The 20,160-nt window shown below is 42.4% G+C and overlaps 1 protein-coding gene across 1 annotated transcript in view; it reads right to left on the reverse strand.

Annotated features, from left to right (window-relative positions):
- The window catches only part of TRABD2B (TraB domain containing 2B), a 280,138-nt gene that overhangs the window by 2,036 nt on the left and 257,942 nt on the right, over positions 1–20,160 (reverse strand). The window contains exon 6 of the mRNA XM_030455387.1: positions 19,158–19,424. Within this exon, the coding sequence (XP_030311247.1) occupies positions 19,158–19,424 (267 nt within the window). The remainder of the gene's footprint in view (positions 1–19,157; positions 19,425–20,160) is intronic.

The raw sequence follows: 20,160 nt of genomic DNA on the forward strand, positions 1-20,160 counted from the left end.
TGGGGAGCAAGGAGGACAAAGAGAAGTTCCCTAGAGAAGAAGAGGCAACACTAATACCTTCAGATTCTCTGTGCTACTTTCTAATCTTCCCTAAAGAGGATTTGGAGCCACTGAAAATGACCAACAAATAGATTTTTTGGGGGGGAGTAAGAAAGTATGCAGTCCTACAAATACCATGTCTAAGATGGTTAACCTTGGAAGGAAAAGACTGTTTCTTGCACAATAGCACATACATTAAAAAAAACAAAAAAACAAAAAAACCAAACCTTGCTGAAGATTCATGCACAGAAACAGAATTTAGTAGCACTGGAGGCTTCTGTCTTTTTCTGTCTTAGCCATAACAAGAATGCTTTTAGCTCAGATGTTTCAAATACAGAGTCAATCACAAGCTGTGAGAAGATCAGAGTCCACCAGTAAACACACACATGGGTTAATATCAAATCCAATAGAAATGCCTGCACATTACACTTCAGCCCAGGTTTTGAGACAACTAATTTAATTTCTTCCATCACCTATCATACTGGCAGAACATTTTCTGGGCGGTTGTTCTGTAGCTAGAAGTGATCTTAAGTAACATGCAATGAATTAGAGTAAAAAGAAAAGGCAGTCTAGGATTAATGACATGGGAATTGCTCCATGGGAACAGATAATCCAGCTAACCAGTATTAGGTCTTTGACAGTGAGAAGCAATGCCTCCTTCCAGAGGAGCAAACTGCTGTAAACAGAGAAAGCTCTGATCTAAATTCCCCTGGTGAGTTTAGGTTTCTGTCTTGAACTGATGACACAAGGCATGCTGCTTTAAAGCTTCTGCTATATTGAATGAAAACTGCTGCACTTAAGAGCTGGTCTGGGATAAGCTAATGCCACTGTTTCAATTTTCTCCAACTTTTTTTGAGCAGTTAATTTAGTAATGGCAAGAGTGATACCAGATTAGGCACTATCTGTCCAAGCTCCTGTTCTGTATGGAACATCAAGTAGGAATGGCCTTCCCACAGTGAATATCAAGCTTCATTAAAACCTACTTCTGACTAAACTAGGTACTACACATTCTGAGTAATTCAATAATTCAGTGACTCAGGCTCCAGACCTCATCCATCCTGCTGAGAGATGCTGTGGGGCACACATCTGGCAAAACTGGCAGAAGGATCAGAATTCTGGATTTTTTTTTTCCCCTTTTAGTTGTTTCCTTAAGGAAAGTCTGGGTAGGTGCTTGTAGTCATCTTTCAGTTACTGTTTGTCGCTTTAGAGAACTACACAATTTACCCCTAAATTAAATTTTAAACTGGAAGGAGGGTCTGGTTTTCAGTTGCAATTTAGGAAACTTTGCCAAAATGCTTGCAGTTTGGGTGTATCCCGCTGCTGACACGTTCTATGGGCTTGATCCTCCAGTGAGATTAAAACATCCCTTGTGCAAACTGGTTTTCTGCACCTCAGGGAAGTATTGTGGGAGATGCCCAATGGGGGACCCAGGCTAGCCAGGGATCCTGTGAAGGAATCACGAGCTCATTCATTAGGCAAACACAGCTAGTATCCCTAAATCAGCCTTAAATTAACATTTTACATTTCTGTATGATATTTCTATTTTCTAGTCAACTGCTAGAAGCATTTTGACCACTATTCACACTCATTTTCTGTTTACAAGACACTAGATTTCTCTAAAGGCTTCCTTGTAAAGATAAGTACTGAGAGGTGGGGTTGGATTTTTTTTTTTTTTTTTGGTTTTTGTTTTTTCTTTTGTAAGTCTTAAATGCTTTACAAGAGAAGAACACCACATTTCCACCATTAAGTGCAAAGCATGCTAATAGCAAACGAATAACAGTTTATCCATATAAGACATTTTCTTAAATACAACTTCACTTCCAGCATGCTAGCCGACTGCCAAAGTGGCTTAGAGATACTTGAAGAGAATAATAGCTTTTACCAGATGCTACAAAACTCCTTGTAAAATCTCCAAGTTTGTTACTAGGCTGTTTCTGTAGAGAATGGGGAGAGAAATGTCTCCAGAAGGTGATCCACCTCATTCCAGTGCAGGTCTACAGGGGCACTTACTCTTGCCTGAGGTCTTTCTGGGGGTTGAAGAGGGGCCCTGGACAGGCAGGTTAGATTACAACCTAACCTTAGAGGTGGTTCTGGTGTCAGGAGAGGTGTCAGATCTTCATACTCCCTCTGAGCGTGTTCACATGTGCATGTAGGACTTCACTGACCCTCAGACCTTCCCTGAGGATGAAAGCAGCAGCAAAGTCCCCTGAACTCAACTGGAATGTTTCCATTGTCCTCAGGGAGGTTTTGGTAAGTGCTGAAGTGTATGTACAGAATAATAAAAATGAATCACAGATCTCAGGGATAATCATCTTAATTATTATCACGCCTTCTCTTGCCAGCCCAGGATATTCTGTAGTTTCAGTCTTTTGTCTCAGATAAAAATGTCTTCATTAAGATTTTCCACATGATCTGTGGTGAGCAGGCAACCACTGGCTCCACTGTTCATACCTCTATTTTTTGCTTCTGTATATGGGATTGTTTTAAAAATTTGGAAGACTCCAGGTATCTTTAAGCCAAATGGCCTGCAGTATCATATTCATGAGCTTGTACTTTTGATCAGATAATAGGGCAGTTTTTCAAATCAGTGCATTAGTCATACATTGTCTTACCATCATTAGAACGTGTAGAACTTTCCCAAAAAATGGGGCCCCAGGCACGGGCTTTGTGAACAGACTCTACTGAATCCAATTACAGAGAGGATTCAGATCCTCTGTGCTGAAGGCATGCTGAAGCACCTTGATGGCTTGACTGCATTTTAAAACCAAAATATAAAACAAACACCCATGCAGACCTTTGGGGGAATTTCTGCTCTGGTTTAGCTTGTGAGGACTTTCCAAGGAGCTAATAAACTAATTTTTAGTGTGGCTGGATTTATCCATATAAGCAGGGCTCATCTGACCAGATGTGACACCACAGCAGAATGTCAGAAGACAGGACCAGGAGGGACTTTCTGGCCCATCTGTCCCAGAGACAGGAACAAGTCCTAAACCTCTCTGGACATTTAGTCTGAAAACCCCCCTCCAATGATAGCAATTCCAGAGTCTCTGCAGAAATCTATTCCAACATTTCACCATTACTGACATCAAAAATTACTGCCTAATGTTTCACCAAATCTCCTTTGCTGCAGTGCAAGTCCGTGACTTCTCCTGTCCCTGTGGAGAGGTTTATTCCTTTCCTCTCCTCAGCAGCCTTTCCCATGTTTTGAAGACTTAACCATGTTTCACCTCAGTCTTCTGGCTTTTAAACAAACAATTCCCTCTGCCTTTGTCTGCAAGTCCACAGGTGGTCTCCCTCCATCCTTCCTTCTGGTCTCCCCTGGCTCTGCCCAGCAGATCTGTTTTCTCCAGAGTGGGATGCCCAAAACTTGCAGCAGCAGGTCTGGATGAGATACCCTGTGCTATGGGCAGCTGCCACTGCTGCTGCTTTATTTGCAAAAAGATAAAGAAAAATCCACGAAAAATATACAATCTCTAGGATGATGGTCTTTTCACTACTGTGACTTAACTTCCAAAAGTCCAGACTACTTTTATGATCCCAGGAACTGTTCCATAGCTGATGGAAAATTGATGGTGCTCTGAGGGGTTGAGGGGACAATTAGGGGGATATTTCTATGCATTTTTAATTTGCTGCCATCCCTTGGTCCCAACACGATTTCTGTTCAGGGTGGGGGAAGTGACCCTATTAGGCCTAACTCACAAAGCATTTGAGGATTTTTCTGGATCAAAGGAGCTCCATAAACACATGACAACTATTTTTAATAAATGTAAACAAATGTGGACTCAGACAGCCTTTCTTACAATAGCATATGATGAAAGAAGCTTATCAAGACAACGTGCCAGCATAGATTGAATGCTGAAAAAATGCATGTTTCAATTGGAAACCTACAGAGCCAGTAAACTGGAAAAATTTTTTTGAGTAAATACAATAATGGTTGTTTTGCATTTGTGATTTGATGTTAACCTTATGATGGCTAGGGTTTTTTAAGTGATATTAAGCATATGCTTCCTGTTTCTTTTCAAACAAATTTTACCCAATTTTTTTTCATTTTCATTTAATGAACAGATGTGGAAGAAGTTGATCACATTATTTTTCTGGTCATCAGAAATAATGTTCTGCTAGTGAAGACAATTACGTTTGGAACTAACCAGAACTATTTATGTCACCAAAATTTATTAATTAAGATTTGAAATATACATTTGCTTAAAGCACTGGAACCAACCCGTTCCAGTGTGTAAACAAGCTGGCTGGCAAGAAAACTGACAACACATTTTAAAGAAAAAAAAATAGGTGCTCCACCATGAAGAAAAAAGAGCACAGTGCGGGGGGAAGAGGGAGGAGAAATCACACTAGAAATATATTCAAGGATTTATCTGTGAATACCACTAGAATAACTTGTTAAATAGAATGTGAAGTCTTAATCTCCAGAAATTTCTGTGTTAATATTTGATGTGTTTCTGAAAGGGATTCTTTAGATCAGCACAGCCTACATTTTACCCAAGCTTCATCTACCTCTTCACCACTGCCTTCCTTACAGACACAGTTCTTGCAGCCTGACGGATGAATCATGCAAGATGCTGAGTCTTCTGCTCCAAAACTATCGGGATGCTGAGCACTGCAAGCACACAAGCACTCCCTGCAAGGCTAGTATTCACATACCTACCACTCAGCACGTCCTAAAGTCCTTTGTGGGATCAAGGCCAAGAGCCTCATGCTTTTGCATGGTTCAATTCATTAAAAAAAAAAAAAAAAAAAAAAATCCAACCTGGATCTCATTAAAGAATCCAGTCTTGGTCCGGAGAAGGCCACTACTTATTTGCAGTAGTGTAGTAAGCTGCCTTTGGATGTCTGAATGAGCAAGCAATATCACATGCTGGTTTGAGGCCAACAGAGAAGACATGGGATGAGCCAAAGAAGAACCTTATCTCTGCTCTTTTCCCTTGAGCCCTGGGTCATTTGGATCTTTGTCCATTTTCCACACTGCAAGCATCCCCCCTCTCTGTGAGCAGCACAAGCACAGAGTTGGGGCTCACCACAGCCCTACTATTGACAGAGGGGTCAGGCAACAACATCAGGAGCACTTTAACAACCCATCGCTGCTGATCCATGCTTCCCTTCTGATAAGACTCAAATGGGAACCATCTTTCCACCTGAAAGGAACATCAAGTTCTCATCTAGCGTTATTTCAACACTTTGGCTCCTCCAGGGAACAACAGTGAGAAATTCCCCTCCTGGATGGGGGAAGCTGGGAGCTTCCAACCCCTGGGCAGAGGTACAAGGCAGCACATGTCTGCTGACAGAGGTCTATTCCCCCAGCCCTGCTGTTTGTTAGGATCACATCTGCCATAGGAGAAGAAGAGGGTATCAAGGGAAAAGAGGGAAGGGGATGCACAGGTTTCACCAGGCGACAGCTCTGAAAGGATGGAAAGCCATGAACAAGCATTCCAGGGCCCTGAAGTGCAGGAAGGGTGAGGGGAAAGAGCAGGACACTGCATGTGCAGGGAAGGATGGGATGCTTAAGGCAGTGAAGGGAAGCAATGTGAGACACCTTCACCTCCTGAATGTGCAGTCTGTGAGCGGCTCCTGCAGAAGGTGCCATCAAGGAGAATCATGGGCTCTCCTTCAGAAGCCCAGGCCTTTAATAGGATTTAAAGTGTGGAATTAATTGTAGCTATGTCAGACAGAGACTTGCAGTTGGAACTATTCAGCTGTGTTACTGCTACAGTCGGTGGGGAACAAAAGATGTCTCCAGATGACAATCCTTTCCCCCCCAAAAAACATGTCTCTAAGGTAGGTAAGATGAGCTGCTTCTGAAGATCTTCAGGTCTTCTGAACCCCAGCACTCGCCCCAGTGAGGGCTTTGACTGGTAAGGATGGGTTCAAAAACTGGGATGGGGCCACAGGGTGGAGAAGAGGAAAACTTCTAATGCTGAAGCATGAAAATGCAGCAGCTGGTGGGGATGCAGCTCTGTGGCAGTCACCACCAATTGCCATGGTAGGACTGCATCCTGCCTGTCCCCTCTGTGGGGTCTTGGCTCTGAGGTTTGACTTGAGGGGCTCCAGGGAGCACATGATAGTGTAAACAGGAGTAGGCTCAACACTGAAATGCAGCTTAAAAGGCTCTGGTGCATTTTTGCTCCCCCAACCCTAGCTGGGCCATAGGCTGGAAGCCAGGGGTTTTGTTTTTTATCCCTGTGTCACCCACTAGGGAACCATCAAAACCTCATTAAATAACTTCATTTCTATTACTCCCACGACTCTAAGCTGAGTCAAGACCTTGAAGCATTAGTCTGACACCAGCACTAACCCAATGTGAAGCATTTTGAAGGCTCTCATTGTGATTTGCAGGGCTCGATTGCCCAGGCCACCTGCAAAATACCTCTGCAATGACAAAATTCAACGCTGGAGTGACACCAGCCCACAGAGGATGAGCATTACAGGGGCACCTGTAAAGCCACAGCTGGGTCATGTTGTGAAGGCAAAGTGTGGGATCTGTTGTGGGACCAAAGAAGAGGAGGGGGATGGGACAGGAAAGGACAGAAGCAACAGGGACTGCTGCAGCAGAGACAAGGGAAAGAGGATTTGAGGAGTTTGCTGTCACAGCCATGCAGCCTGAGGGGTGTGGGGACAGTGACACAAAGGTGGACATGAGGATGCAGGTAGGGAAGAAGCAGGTGAGAAACAACCCCAGATCAGCCCAAGGGTCCTTTTCTGAAGTGAAGCTCCAGCATGTGGGAAAGCTTCCTGCACCTCATGGTCAAGTTTTGCTTTTCTCCATTCCCAGTGGACTCTGCAAGGCCCTTTTCAACCTCCCACTCTGAAGTCCTCCAGGAAAACCTTGCAAATGCAAATCCTGCACCCACACATATGGCAGTGGCAGAATCAGGCCAACCACTCCTTTCCAGACAACTGCAGAATGGTGTAAAAACACTGAATGTTGTAAAAACCAATAACCTTTGAAGCACACCCTCTGAGTAATTACCCCATTCCCATCTAATGACTTAAAGATGTTATATTCCTTTCTGATTTGGCAACAACAAAGTTTTCGACCTTATTAAAACCAGCCTGTCAGGAAACTACATGTCATCTTTTAAAAAAAGGGAAAAAAAAAAAAAAAAAAAAAAAAAGAGAAAGGAAAAAAAAAGAGAGAGAAAGAGAGAGAAAAATTAAATTCTTTAAAATCCCTGTAAACAATAATTCAAGATACTGTAGCTGAAGACCCATGATTTGTTGTAGAGTGTCTGGGTGGTCCTGAGGCAGGAGATGACAACATTAGCTCTTTCCTTTGCCCTTCTAAGAAATGCTTTGATGATTCTCTAATATCCTAAGAATATCCTCCTGTGATTCTGCACTGGGACGAGGCAATCACAGAGCTGGGATAATGCATCCCAGTTTTACCCAGGGCCTGGCCCTTACTAAGAAGTCTATCTCAGAGTCCTTTGTTTCACCAGTTCTGCACAGATATCTGAGCCAGGATGTGTTCATGACAGTCTAAATAGTGATGTGGGCTTAAAACCATCCACAAATTCACCCCTGCCCACTGCACACATCTGGCTGTGTACCTGATTTGTATGTACAATTAAGGCACTCACCATCATGGCTCAAATAACCAAGTTCTTGTTTCACTGGTCCTTGGACAGATAATGATTGCAGTTTTTACAGCCAAAGAAAGCAAGAACATCAAGGTTGCATATACAGATGGGCTTAATATTGAAAAATCTTGCCAGTGATGCAACACACAAAGTTCATTTGGCAGTGCTGCAATCAGGTGGTTTTGAACCAAATCCCAAGCATGAGCAGAATATCTCTCTTTTGTCTGTATTTTGCAAACTGCAAGCTCTCCCCAGTATAGTCACACATGAAAAGCAGTTTGCATTTTTGGGGTGCTCAAAATGATAATCCATATTTTCTATCTTAGACTCAACCTTTCAATTAATTGGAACCAGAGTGACTTGGTTTGCCCTCTCCTATGTGTTTGTTTGGCATTGTGTGGGCCTATGGCTCAAATATTTTTTGCAGATGCACAGAATTAACCATGGATGTTTAGATGTGCTTGGGGAACACATCCATTCATAGACATATATATATTTGACCCTGTCACTTTCTTGTTAAACACTGTAAAAGATACCGACTTTCCCCCTCCAGATTTTAAAATGATTTAGGATAGGTGGGGAAATACCTTAAACATCCTGTCAAATTAAGTATTTTCTCCAAGACTGTTCTTTAAGACACACAATGGTTTCAGATAAGAAGATGCCTGTGCAACATATTAAGAAATAGAACAAACAAGCAAAATTTAAGCCGGCTTAAAACTGGCTTAAAATTTAAACTGCATTTTTCAATTTGATTTTAATTTTCTTTTCCTTCTCCCTGTTTTTTTTTTTTTTCCATCTCCATGTAAAAGTTTTTCTCTCCACTTAGTCTGCATCACATTTTTCTCTCTAATTTACTGGGCTCACTTTCCTGTTTGCTGCTCATATTTTTCCAGAGTCTCTCTTAGTAAGAATAATTAGAGTTGGGTCAGATTGTTGAACCTGTTATTTGGAGTAGTATTGAATTCAAGTTTGTTCCCCTGAACAGAAGCATGGGATTCTTTTTCATTCCAACAAACTCAATCTAAAAATAAGAAAGAAAAGAGAAGAAAAGAGAAGAAAAGGAAAGGAAAGGAAAGGAAAGGAAAGGAAAGGAAAGGAAAGGAAAGGAAAGGAAAGGAAAGGAAAGGAAAGGAAAGGAAAGGAAAGGAAAGGAAAGGAAAGAAGAGTTCACAGGGCATATCTACAAGGCAGAAAAAAAGGACACTGAACTGCTGCATAGCCCACAGGGCTTGAGTTCCTCCTGCTCCTGGCAATGCAACTACAGCAATAGCAGCAACAAAATAAACTCCTTCTCAACCACATCCAAACCCTTTGAAGGTCCAGAGATGCCACCAGTAGCTCATAAAAAAGTGCTTTCTGTCTGGAAAGGCTGCAAAAGCTTTCCCTACCAGGTATCATAACTCAAGCTCTACAAAGTTTCTGTAGAACTGAGCTCCTGTGTCTGCACCACGTCTCTCCCTTGCGCTGCTCTGTGAAGCATCCCTGACACCCAGCAGCTCCCAGGCTTGGTCCCTCACCTCCCAGCACAGTGGGCTCAGTCCCCAGGTATAATGCTTACTTTGTTCAGTTAAGTTATTCAGGAACTGTAAAGTGGAGATCTGAGTGAACCCAAAATTTGGCCTGGCATTTTCGTAATTGCAGGAACCCAGCTTTTACAGCATTAAAACCATATGAATTTCAATAAATCCTACTTCTTCTACATCCCAGTGAGCAACTGGGCTTGGACCAAAGCTGCTCTTCAGGGTGCTGCTGGGTTTTCAGCTCACAGCACAGCCTCTGCTGCTGGCAGCTCAGGGAATCAAATTTCCTCCCCTTTCCCTCCACAATGAATCAGTTTTCTTGGATAAACCTGTGGTATGACTGTGGTTATACCCCTCATGGAAACCACCACAACAGTAATGTCACCTTCCTCCCTCTCACACTTTTCTTTACTGAATTTCACAGGGCTTGAAACAAACTGCTCAGAGGGGGAACAGCAGAACCATAAATAAATCCCACATCCCTTACCCTTTTCCTTTGGGCTAGCACTGACAGTGTTGTGTGGTGGTATTTGCACTGAATTTTAAAGACATTTCTTTTTCTTTGCAGTAACTCAAGTGCCTTCACTTAAGGGAAGCATTTTACATTTTATGGATTTTATGTAGCACTGCTAAGCCTGGAGCTTTACCTTGCAGGTCTGCAATCTTTTGAGGCTTTGACACTGCTATATAGGAAGGTCATTCAAATTTATATCATAATACATACTGTATATAAATGAAATATATATAGTAAATCCAACTTAGACTTGCAGTGTTTAAGTTTTAGAATGCCTTTTAGATGGAAAGTGATCTCTTCACCACATCTGCATGCCACTTGGACAGAGAGGTGGACAACTAAGAATCCAGCAAGTGGTAGCCTCCCAGAGCTTCCATCAACCCAAACCCAGCTTTTCACATGACTCTATTAAAAGTTTTCTCCCTCTTGGGTGCAGTGTCAGGAGCAGCCATGGTCTCTGATACTTCCATAGCCTAAGCAGTGGGAAAAGGTCTTGCTCCTGACCCCAACAGCTCCAAAACTCACTTGCAAACTCCCTACAGGTCATCACTGGCTGTACCATCAGTGGAACTGAAGGAGTAATTGAGTTCTCTGAGGAAAAAGTCACTTTTTTTTCAGCCGAGTCAGTCAGGAGTCTGAATGTGGAGCTGGCCACCACCCCCTTTTACAGGGGAAACACAACAGTGGCAAAAAGAAAAACCTCTCTGTCAAGAATTGCAGTGTAAGGAGAGCAGGTGCTTTGCTACTCAATTCTGCACTGAAGGAATCCAACTCACCCTGGGCATGAGCCCACTCAGCACTTCTTAAAGACTCTGCAGCTCCAGGCAGTTTAACACAAACCACACTCCTCACCCACCCCCAAGCAGCAGGGTACAAGAGCTACTGTGGATTGAGTCTTCTCTGCCTGTTAAACCAGAGCATTTGTTTTTCAGCAGAGTGAACAGAAGGAGTTTTGCAGAGCTGGGTTACAGTGCATTTCAGATTTTGAGGCTTCCTCTTTACCTGGGGATACACAGTGCATTTTCCCTTCTTATCTATTTGATAGGAGCCAGAAACTTGGTTTAATTTGGGTTTGTGTGTGTGCTAGACAATACACTATGAGGAGTCAAAGTTAGAAGCTCCAAGGAGCCAATCCTCAGAACATCTGGATATGGAAAATATAAATGTCAAGACTCATATTTATAAATTGGAAGGGTCATGACGACATCTGCTAACAAGCTTTCTTCCAGAGCCCATTTGCTGTACATGGTTATTCACAGGCAACAATAAACATGTGCATGGATCCCTTGCCCTCCTCTCCAGCTGCCCAAGGAACACACACTCCAGTAACACACCAACTCTCTGTTCTCACAACCCAGAAATACAAGTGGTTGCAAACCTCACAGCAAAGCTCTTGCATACCAGACCACAGTGGGACACGCTGCTGGAACAGACTAAAAATAGCTGAAGGAAAAGCCTTGCATTCACTCAGAAGACAGTCAGACTCACTTAGTGTTAACTCTTTGGGCAGAATAAGCACCCTCCTTTTTTGCCTGGCTCCACAGAAGACACTTTGTACTACAGGGCCAGTCCTGAGACTTTGCTTTTATGACTTAGTAGCTGTTGATGGCTATCTCAAGACTTAAAGAGAGTCTAACCTATTCAACCGTGGTAGCTTAATATTAACATTAAAGTAAGAAAATAAACTTGCTTCTCCATTTATACCCACAGGAAGCTTTTCTCCAGCTTAATGCCTACAGTAAGTGCACTTCTGATGCATGAGAAGACAAAAAACCTGAGCCTATGTATAATCATAAGGGTTTTGCTAATGACTTCATTATTGTAGGTTCTTGACCACTGTTCACAGCTGCAAAGGTTAAACCCATGCTGCACATGAAAGGTAGCCCTGAATATATCATTGAATAGGTTGGGTTGAAAGGGACCATAAAGATCATCTAGTTCCAAACCCACTCAGAGACCATATTGGCCAAGGAAACTTAAATTCAGCTGAGGCAAAAGCAGGTGCCCAATGCTCCTGGCATTGGCCACTGTCACAGAGGCTGCCCACAAAGCTGCAAAGTTGTCAAGAAAAAGAGAAAGCATCAGCAGAAAGAGCCCAGACTACTTTATGATACCCACAAACTTAGCAAAGAATAAACAGAGCCAATGCTGCCTTCTCCAGGTGGCAGCCTGCTTGGCCCCACATGCTCTGTCCAAAAATGTTGGGAAAACCAAAGCTGATGAAATAACATGGATGAAATCTACATCCTGGTTGAAAAATGACGGATGCCTCACTATGCTTCCTGCAGTCTGTAGTTATGCCAGATGACAAAGACACACTAGCTATATCTGAGACATGCCCCTGTCAAAAAGAGGTTCTGCTGAAGGCTGTAAGCTCCCAAAGTCCATACTTTCATTGGCAGGGACTGACTGCAAAGTGCCTCCTGCAGAATGAGCTCATAGATGGGGAGGTGGGTGCAGAGGTCTGGGGATGAAGATGGAGATCCTGGACGGGTCCCTTCCTACTCCTTGGTCCAGGGTCCATGCCAAATGAAAGTTGAAAGAGATAGAAAGAGAGTTTTGGAGAAAGAGAAAATTTCAGCAAAAAATGCAGAACTTGGAGCTGAAAAGTTAACAGGTTCTCCAAGATCAAGAGGAGTCCTGGCACCGGGTGAGGAAATCTGACTGTGCTGGCTGAGAAACAGCGGAACAAGTGGGGATGTGGATCACAGAGGAAGAGATTATCATAACTCAGCAGCTGCTTCTTCTTGAAATTGAATCCTAAGCAAACATTTTGTTTGTGCTCCATCAGACAGATCTAAGGTGGTTTAACAAAGCTAGCAATGGTAGGGCTATGCTCAGCTCAAGGCAGAAATACATCAAACTGGGGCAGATGCAGGGATTATCTTTACTTGACACATTCCAAATGAAAGCTAGAAAACAAGAAAGGAAGAGAAAGTTCTTAATAGGTTCCATAAAACATCTTGCACTGTATTTTAAATTTTAATCAGCACTGAAAGTGCTCTTGGATAACCAGTACTGAAAAATACCTCACTGTTCAAAAATCCTAGCTTTGTGTGCTCCAATTTTGTTACTTGCTCGCCTTCAAAAATATGGATTTAATATTTGTGGAGGATTTAAATTTCATGAAAATAAAATACCTAATGCATTACCAATAAAGAATTTAGTTTCAGGAAAGAAAACTGAGATCTATATATACATTATATTTCTGTTTCCAAGACAATTCCATGTTCTTTATATCTAATGATTTTATTTTCAGGTATTTATAGCTTTCATAAAATAGGGTAAGCATATTGCTTCATATTAATTGTTCATGCTGGCAGTGAGACACTTAAGCAATAATGAAAGAAATATACCAGGATTTTGCTTTTTTTTTTGTAATTTATTTGTGTTTGTTTCATCACACAGTGGCAGCACTGTTATGGAGAAAAACAGAATATAGTAAAACATCTGAATCTTTTTGTGTGTCTAGCAGGTTAGAGTGTGGCTGCAAGTCTTTTCTGCTCCATTGGGAAGACAAAAAATTAATTCTTTGATTTTACAAGGGGAAAGAAGTTATCACTCACAGCCAGCTGACAGGGAAGGTCTCTTAGCATGGAGATGGCAGAATTTTGGACAGTAACATCAGGACTTCCCATCCGTTTCTGCAATGCATGTGTGCTGAGCACAGGTTTCACAGCTTTAATTAATATGTTCTGTGCACTCTGGCCAACCTGATAATCCACAAAGCCTCAAGAAAAACCATGCAGGGAGAGAGGATATGTCATCACCATATCATATGTTACAGCCAGGAGATTTACCTCTTGTTTATACTGCACTGAGCTATGATGTGCTGTTATTTTACTTCCACTGGAGGTCTTGGATAGCTGGGGCTGTGCAAGGGGTAGGATGAGAGAATTGCCAACGTTGGTGCTTGTTTAAAGGATGCATCAAGCCATTTGCCCATCTCAAAGGAGAATCAAGTGGAAACATTAAAAATAGGAAGGGGAAAATTCTCTTCCCCAGGCTTTGGTCTCTGCTCAGGAAGAAGAGATTGCATGTTTGGGAGAGGTAAGTAGTGTGGGGACACAGAAGGACCAATTGACACACTGCCTCACTGCCTGAAGAACACCACCAGAGTTCATAAATCCAAGGCAAACTAAGCAGACTTTAGGCCAACTGAAGATACAAAGGTTCAGCTTCCATCAAGAACACATGAGGGAGCATTTTTCCAGGTTTTGAAACCACTCAGCATGACAGAAGGGTCATACTGTACCCAAGCTGTCAAACCACGAGATTTTTCTGATACTTTTATGCCATGCTCTGGAGACAGTGCAGTCACTGATAGGGACTGTGGTCATGCAAGTTTCCTGAGAAGGAAATCCTGCCTGGAGAACAGCAAAGCAAATGGTAGACAGAAGTGCTGGAGGAAAGCCAAGAGGCCACACAACACAGCTAAGCCCCAAACAGCAATGAGATGTGACACAGGAGGGAAGGAGGGACTCCAAGACACCTACACTCCCACTGTTCCTGGCTGCTGGAGCAGTTCCTTTGGGAGAGAGGTTCACTGTAACAAGTTAGAAAGGTCCTGAAGCTGCATCCTTATCCTTGGTTGAACACAGGGAAACTAAATGCAATGGTGGCAACTGGTTATCCAGTGGCAGGATAGTGGAGGGCATGGTTCCTCTCCCCATGAGCATCAGTAGGCAGGCACTCTCCAAGCTGTATCTTTACCATGGAGTAATTTAAACAAACAAGGCCCCAGTGATGGAAATTTCAAACTCAAAGCTACCATATGGAAGGAAATAATCTAACCACAATTTACCTGTTAGACTTCAAAAGTGTCTAGGTTCCCTCTAAAGAAAAGCAGCCTTTTCTTTAATGAAGTTAAGTACTGCATTTCAGCACCGTGTGTTGTGAAAAGGAAGCAATTTGGATTCATTTACTGAAATTTACCTTTCAGATACAGTTAAGTGAAATTAAAAGTTTGTCTGAGTTGACAGAGTTCTGTTTTCCATCACTGCATTGTCTTGAAAGAAAGGATAACAAGCTAAGTGCTTAAATTCCATCTAAACTGATAAGGTTCACTCTATACAGGCACACTTAGTGCAGTTTATTACACATTGTCTCCATTCATCACTGGTATAATTTTTTTTTTTTTGGCCTGAAATAACTGCTTCCAAAAGAAACTGATATTTGTGATGTTACTGAATTCACCTGGGGTTGAATAGTCAGCACTGGGCTATCAGAGAAATGCCATTTCCAATTACAGAGGAAATTAATTTCATTCTTCCCTAATGGCAGGTTTTACAGGGCTGAGCTTGCATCCGGGACAAGAATTTCTTCTGATAACAATTCTTTGCCTTTAGTTTCTTTTCTGAGCAAGTGAAGCATCTGCATGCCCCCAGTCTATCCAAATGCCACCTTCACCCAGCTCTCTTCCTCAGCAGTGGGAAGGGATTTTGCCTCTGACATCCTTTCAAACTTTTTCTTCTCACAATTTCACATACCCCAGCTGCCACCACTCCTTCTAAACCCCACACCTCCTGAAACACCCTCCTTCCAGGTGCTAAGTCCCTTTGCTCCCTTGTCCCAGAGGCTTTCCTCTTGCCCTGCCTTCAGGCTCCAGGAGCTTTAATGAGTGGGGAGATGTTCTTGGTTCTCTTGGGCTGGTTTTTTTTGTAGCCTTAAACCATCTGCCTGCTAGCACAAAGGTGCCTTCACTTGACTACTCTGAAATGCCACATACATTTCTCTACTCTTTCAATTAACAGGGCAGCTCATCATGAAAAGCCAGTGAATGATCTGTAATTAATTATTTATGTTGCAAGGGGAAACTTAGCTAACACAGTGTCAACAGGAACAATAATACACTCTGGATGCCAAACTACAGCCTCCCAGCCCAAGGGTTTTGCCTCCCCTCCCTGCTGCCCCAGCTGGCTTTTGGCTACAGGAGTAAGCTGGGGGTTTAAGTTTTTTCTAAGTTCAAATTCCTCTCAAAGGCAGTCTTCAGATCTGCACATTTCTGCAAAATAAAGTAGTTAAAGAAAAAAAAAATCCCACTACTTGAAATCTCCATTTAATTTTGACTCTTGACAAACAATTCCAAACACAAACTGCAGCCAGGCAGGACTTTTTCATTTTGTTTAGATTTTGAGGGAAGGAGGCAGAAAGGAGAGAAAACCACACATTTCATCAGCATTTTTTAATTTTTAATAGCCTTCAGTGTAGCCAATTACCCAGGAGATCAGCAAATCTTAGCTCTGTCAAAGACAGAGAGAAGACAGAGCAGAAGCTTTCTCATCCTCCACTGCAGTGCTACCTCTCCAACACACAAACCTAAACACCATCCACTCAGGGGTGCCAACTCAAATGTCTCAGCTGTTAAGACAGAACAAAAAGGAAAAGATGATCTCCAAGGTATAACTGAAAGTAAATACTAATAATGATGTGTGACATTAAATGATGACTCATTTTTCATGAGGCCATTTCAGATTGTAGCTATAACCTCAGATCAGAATCAAACAACTCAGTGAGCTGAAGTCTTGGTGGAACCATTAATTATGGATTTCCTGGCTTTTATAGGTTGGAGTCAGACCTTTGATGTTCCTTTAAGATTGTTCTCCTGTGTTAATTTCCTTTGTTTCCATGTTGGTAGCTTAAAAAAACACTCCAAGATTTCCATGGAAGCACATGAGATAGTCTAGAAATTCGTGGTCTGTAAAAGCCCTGCAACTCATGGCTCATAAAAGTCCTCTAATCCATGGTCAATAAAACTTTGGAAAAGAGCTGCATGAACCACAGTCATTTCACAGTTCAATGGAATTCATACAAGAATCAATAATCTGGTTTAAATTCGGTTGGATTTGTCCTCCACCTGTATATTTTTGACTTTTCAGGTTGAAAGGCAGCTCAAAAGAGTGAATCCTGAAGACATTGCATGGAAACAATGAGTTTTCTCCAGCATTCAACAAAAGTCATAGCAATGACCTAAATCCCTCCATATTTTGTCTCAAAGGTGAAAAAGTGAAGTTTCAGGTGACAACAGGTTATTTATTAAAGTCAAATGGGAAGAAGAACCATTCAGAGATACAGGGCTATAGCTCAGGGTAATAGCTCAGCCCATACAGTACATGGAAGACTCCAATTCACGTACATGCAAATGCACAATAGATCTATGGGATAGGCCAGAGTGTGAGTTTCTAATACACCAGTTATCCTCCAAAAAAATGAGTGCTCACAGTCTCACTGTCAGGTGGTGGTGAACATTACTGAGGCAACACAAGATAAATTCACATGCTTCTCTCCCACACACTAACACTCCATTGTCCACACCATACACCACCTTAGATGGTTCCTCCTAAGACCTAAGATGATGGCACAAAGTCTGGTGACAGGCACACATTTCTGCTCTTTTCTTCCCAACCAGAAAGGAACCAGTTGTAAAGAACTCACTGTTTATTGCCTTGTGCAAGGTCCAGCTTGCAACTAATGCTGATGAAACCCAACTGCCAAAAGCACAATATGCAGCAGCTGGTTTATGAAAGTTGAGACCCCATCCAATTTCTGGGGAAACCAGAGCTGGTTGTGAGTCTCTGATTTAGCTGAACAGTTTATTTTTTGTTTTGTTTTGTTTTGTTTTGTTTCCAGGAAAACACCAGAAGTTACTCCAAAACTGTAGAAGCACAAAAACCATGTGAAACCGCTATGGCAGACTTCCCTTCTCCCAGCTTTTCCTCATTTCTAGGGCTGTGATCTCCCACTAATATCTCCCTGGGATCTTTCAGCAAGGCAGGAGACACACAGTGTCTGGGTCATCACCAGCGTGGTGGGAGCAGAAACTTACATTTCCTTATCCCCATCTCCATCCTTATGAAATGGAAGTAGAGGGATAAAAGGTTTCAATTCAGATGAAATCTCAGAGGAGCAGAGAGTGAATAATTTAACTCGAACCTGGGGAACTACCCTTTTAAATACTTTTCCTAGGAACGTTTCTTTCTGAAATGAAAACAGCAAAAGGCACAAAAGTTCACCAAAGCTATGCAAGCACCACTGCTTTAAGCCTCCAGCTGCACATTTCTACAGCCATATCAGGCCCAGTGCCCAATAACCTTTCTGGACAGATGGGATGGAGGGCAGGAGGACTCTGCCTAATGACCAGGGTCCCACCAGATATATTTAAGAACTCACTTAGTGTGAGACACCTGGTGAGCTGGACCAGATACCCTTGTGCAACGCTGGGACATCACAACTCAGCAGCCCCCAGGCAAAATAAATACAGGAAAGTCCCCTGTGCTCAAGGAAATCAACTATGTTGAACTACAAGCCTCTTAGTGGATGTTTAAACATCCTCCGTGGTGAGGATCCAACCACTGAAAACTTTGAGAGCAAAACACATGAATCCTTCTTACCAAGGCTGGCACTGACCTCAGAAATAGCCTTAATAGCTTAAGATTAATACACATCACCTTAATAACAACTCTTACATCACTCAGCCTGGGAATAAAATAAACTACAATAAAATGAGGCAAATGCTCCACTAAAACAAACAAACAAAAAATCCTAAAACACAAATATGTGGAGTTTTTTCCTCAGTAAAGGGAGAAGGCTCTGAGAGATGGATTCATTTTACTTGCAAGGAACTTTGGTGCTATGAAAATGGGGATAGGAGTAATGCCCAAAGACAGTCATTACATGCAAAGGTAAGCAGCCTGTTCCCAACAGATGATTTAATTCCTTTTACTTGCTAGGAAATCTATCAACGTTGTGGCTGTTTATCTGCCCATGACTTGGCCAGGATAAAGGCACTCAGAGCCTTCCCTGTTTTAGAGGCTGAAGAAAAAATTGCCCAGGAATCCTAAAAGCACACATCGAGAAACCCTGGGTTAAACATGAAGGCTCTTATTCAAACACTGAATGGGAGTTTTTAACCTTGTACCACAACTGGAATGGCCATGGAAACATTCCTGCCTCCATCCTCTCCAGATAGAGGCCTTAGTTAAGTACTTCATTTTGCTGCAGTTTGCTGTATGGAGTCTGAGGTGTTATAATATTTCAGCCCCAGAACACAGTTAAGAAGATGGAAAGTCAGGTATGTCAGAATCTTAATATCTCCCAGGAATATTTTGCATGCTTGGAAAATGAGTCTTTGGAAAGAAAACTGGCAGTAAAGATTGGAAAATAATTATTGGAAGAAAGACTGCAAACACAGACTGTTTCTCACTGCAATTTTTTTTCTTGTTTTTACTCAGACAAGTCTTTTTTTTTTTTTTTTCTGTATATTTTAAATGTTGCAAGCGTTAGCTGGTTTTCTGTTTACTTCTAGATGCTTATAAGCCTTCCTCCTAGTTCTTCATCAGGCTCCAGAAACATCACCTCACTCCCTGTCTCTCCCATTTACCCTTTCTTCAACCCTCCTTACTGTCTGGTCAACAAGAGCTGGGATCTGTAAGGAGCAACTCGTTAGGAAACAGCAGGAAGAGGACAAGGACCAGAAACATTGTAACTTACCTGTCTTCTATCCGAACCCAGAGGTCATTGAACTGCCTCTGGCGATGGTGTTTGTGCTGCTTTTTGTGCCATTTCTTCTGCCTGCCAAACTCCTCCAGCTGGCTGATGCTGTCTGGCAAGAGGAGGTGAGGAGATAGGCTGTCCTCATCCATCTGCTGGGGCTTCAGGGAAGGAGGTGTCAGTGGGACCTGCTCAGAAAGCTGGACAGCAGGCAGGGCTGTTGCTGAGGATCTGTCCAAGGCTTGGCTTGATTTGGGCATCCTTGAACTGCAAAAACACAATATTTAAACATTTTGTGCTAGGAAAAAGAGAAAGGAGAGGACTACATCACTCGGTGGGTTCTCATAACTGGTAAGAGAGTGTAGAAGGAGAAAAGGTTTTGCTCTGGAGCAGCAGCTAAAGACAGCAGTGACATTTCCTAGCAAGCTTTCAAATAAACACCCACTGAAAAAAGGGGAGAAGGCAGTTGATATGTTATTGCTGTTTTCTGGCATTTTAATTACTTCTCATAGGCTTTAAGAGCCTGTGGTAGGGGTCTTCTCTGCTGGGCTGAAGGTTAAATGGCAAAACTGTGACTTTCCCAGAGGAAAACAGATATTAAAACAGAAACTGATCCTTAATTAATGAGATAACACTGGTTCCTTTTTTTCCCCCAGCTCTGGATATAATCTGTGGAAAGGAAGTCATTGTTCTGACTGCACACTCATTCATCCAAGTCAGAATTGGTCAGTCAGGGAAACCCAGACTGAGGACAGAAGTGTGGTCTAACAGGCTGCTGGGATGGAGTATATGAGACCTGAATTCTAGCAGTCTGTATAATGAAGAAATGAAGCACAAAAGGGGGTAGCAACTAGTCCAAAAGCAACCTGAAACAACACTGCCAGAGCTTTTCACTCATGTTTGAAACACTACCACCTCTTGCAGCTGACTGGAACCATGCAGAAAGAGGCCTTTTATTGTTTTAATCTTCTAGAGTTTCACTCATTTTATAAAAAAAGTCTAA

This window comes from Calypte anna, chromosome 8 (genome assembly GCF_003957555.1).
Source record: "Calypte anna isolate BGI_N300 chromosome 8, bCalAnn1_v1.p, whole genome shotgun sequence".
NCBI lineage: Eukaryota > Metazoa > Chordata > Aves > Apodiformes > Trochilidae > Calypte > Calypte anna.